The sequence below is a fragment of the Mesitornis unicolor genome, unplaced genomic scaffold (genome assembly GCF_000695765.1).
Source record: "Mesitornis unicolor isolate BGI_N332 unplaced genomic scaffold, ASM69576v1 scaffold23348, whole genome shotgun sequence".
NCBI classification, from domain to species: Eukaryota; Metazoa; Chordata; class Aves; order Mesitornithiformes; family Mesitornithidae; genus Mesitornis; species Mesitornis unicolor.
In genome coordinates this window covers 22,993-24,950 of record NW_010200123.1, presented here as the reverse complement: position 1 = coordinate 24,950, position 1,958 = coordinate 22,993, and the positions used below count along the sequence as shown (strand labels likewise).

The 1,958-nt window shown below is 43.4% G+C and overlaps 1 protein-coding gene across 1 annotated transcript in view; it reads right to left on the bottom strand.

Moving 5' to 3' along the window:
* Positions 1-488: 488 nt before the first annotated feature.
* The window catches only part of FERMT2 (fermitin family member 2), a gene marked incomplete at its 5' end in the record, with an annotated part of 15,930 nt that continues 14,460 nt past the window's right edge, over positions 489-1,958 (bottom strand). Inside the window, 2 exons of the mRNA XM_010189651.1 lie at positions 489-667; positions 1,934-1,958. The exon at positions 1,934-1,958 is cut by the window's right edge and continues 141 nt beyond it. Of these exons, the coding sequence (XP_010187953.1) occupies positions 494-667; positions 1,934-1,958 (199 nt within the window). The remainder of the gene's footprint in view (positions 668-1,933) is intronic.

The following is a 1,958-nucleotide window of genomic DNA, read 5'->3' as shown; positions in this document are numbered from 1 at the left end:
GTCCAAAGTCATGGCAGGCACCTGCAGCAGTCCCGGTGCGTGTAGTGTGAAATGACGATTCTACCTCTGGGTAGGACGACTTCAAAACAGGTCAAATGTACAGAATAATTAAAAATAAAACACAAAAAAAGGAAAGAAAACACTCATGCATTAAACATGATAAATAGACTTCATATAGGTTAAGGCCTGGATGGCTTTAGAAGAAGATGGCTTAGAGTTCTCTTAGAAAATTGGTGATTTTAAGTCAAATCTTATCCTGATCTGCCCATCAGATTTGGTATCTAAAGGCCAGCAGCACAGTGACCTGGCCCAGACATGGTCTCAATATAGCAAATTAACAGAAGTGCTCATTAGTGCACACAGATTAGCTGGTCTGGTAATGCAAAAAATTGTCATGATAAAAAAAAAAAAGATACATTTCAAGCTTACTTTATTAAGCAGCATATTTCAAAGAACAGCTCTTGGAAGTTAAATAGGACGATAGCCACGGGGCTCAGACCCAGCCGCTGGTCAGTTTGTAGAACATCTCCTCGTCCAAGCTCTCGTTCTGGTCCTTGGCGCGCGTCGACAGGAAGATGTAACCCCCGATGAACTCGTGCACCACTTTGCAATCCACCTCCGTGCAGATGAACGACACCCGGACATCGTCAGCAAACTCCACCGTCACCTGCAGCCCAAAACCACAGGGTTAACCTCACTGGTACCCACCTGGAGGAGCTACGCTGATTTTCACGCTTTTCCTTTCTGCCTGATTTTTTACGTTTTCTGCTAAACCGACTGCCTAAGCAAAAAGCAGTGGTGAAAATGAAGATTTGGACTCGACGCTCCTCATCGGTCCCTTCCAGCCCGAGCTATTCTGTGACACAACAACTATTCTTAAAAAGTATTTACAGAAATATCCTTCATTTCTTGTTTTTTTTCTTATTGTATTTTTAAAATTTATTTATTTATTTAAATTCTCACACTTTTTGTCCTCCTGTGACTGGGAGAGAATTCCCCAGCACATTTGCACCTCTCGGCACTAAGCGCACGATGACATCTTTGCTTCAAGAGCAACAAAAGACCCGACACAGACCTCTCAAGGGCTGGGACTTCTTTCCAGTTTCCCCTGCAAGTGTATTCTGGTTTTGTGCACTGAATTTTGGCCGTAGAAATGCTCTATGGGGGCTGGGCAAGCTCACTTTGGAGCGATGAACAGATTGTCCATTTATCGACACCCATTATTTCTTGTCCCATCAGTGACAGCTCTGTGGAAGGGAGCGGAATTCCCAGCAGAGCATCCCAGCCGAATAATTGGGACGTTGGGGGTTGCAACTGGGTCAAAACAAAGACTCTGAGGCACAGGGGAAGCTGAATAATTTCTCCAGCAACACTTTAACGAGCTACAAACCGCAGCAAACAGCGCTCACCAATCCTGGGTGATTTTCACCGGGTATTGGGCTGAAAAGCAGCACAGAAATGTTCAAAGGAAATGGTTGGGTTAAATAAAGCCAAACTCAGAGCCTAGCTAAGGGCCTGCCGTTGTTTTTTATTATTATATACTGCAAATACAAGGAATTTTAGTAGGGATAAGGGCCAGTACATTTATGTTACTGGTTAGGATCAAGTCTGAGCATTGTTTCTGAAGTCTGACTTTATTTAGCTGCCTTTGAGCAGGCAGAGAAAATCATTACACGTTAGGGGTGTAGTTTGCTGTGTAAAAGAAAGATCTAGCTTTTTTTTTTTCTTCTTTTTAAGGGTCGTGCTCAACCCCACCAGCAGTTCAGACAAGCTCTGCACAATCTCCAAGGAAGGTGCAAAAGGGAAGAGGAAAAATTATATTACATTAATGCAGCTGTATGGGACGCGCTTTAGGAAACAGCAACGTGAAAACCCGACGTTTTAAAAGCCGACTTCCAAAGTCAATTTAAAGGGCATAAAAACACCGTCTCACCATTTTGATCTCCCAGTTCACGTTC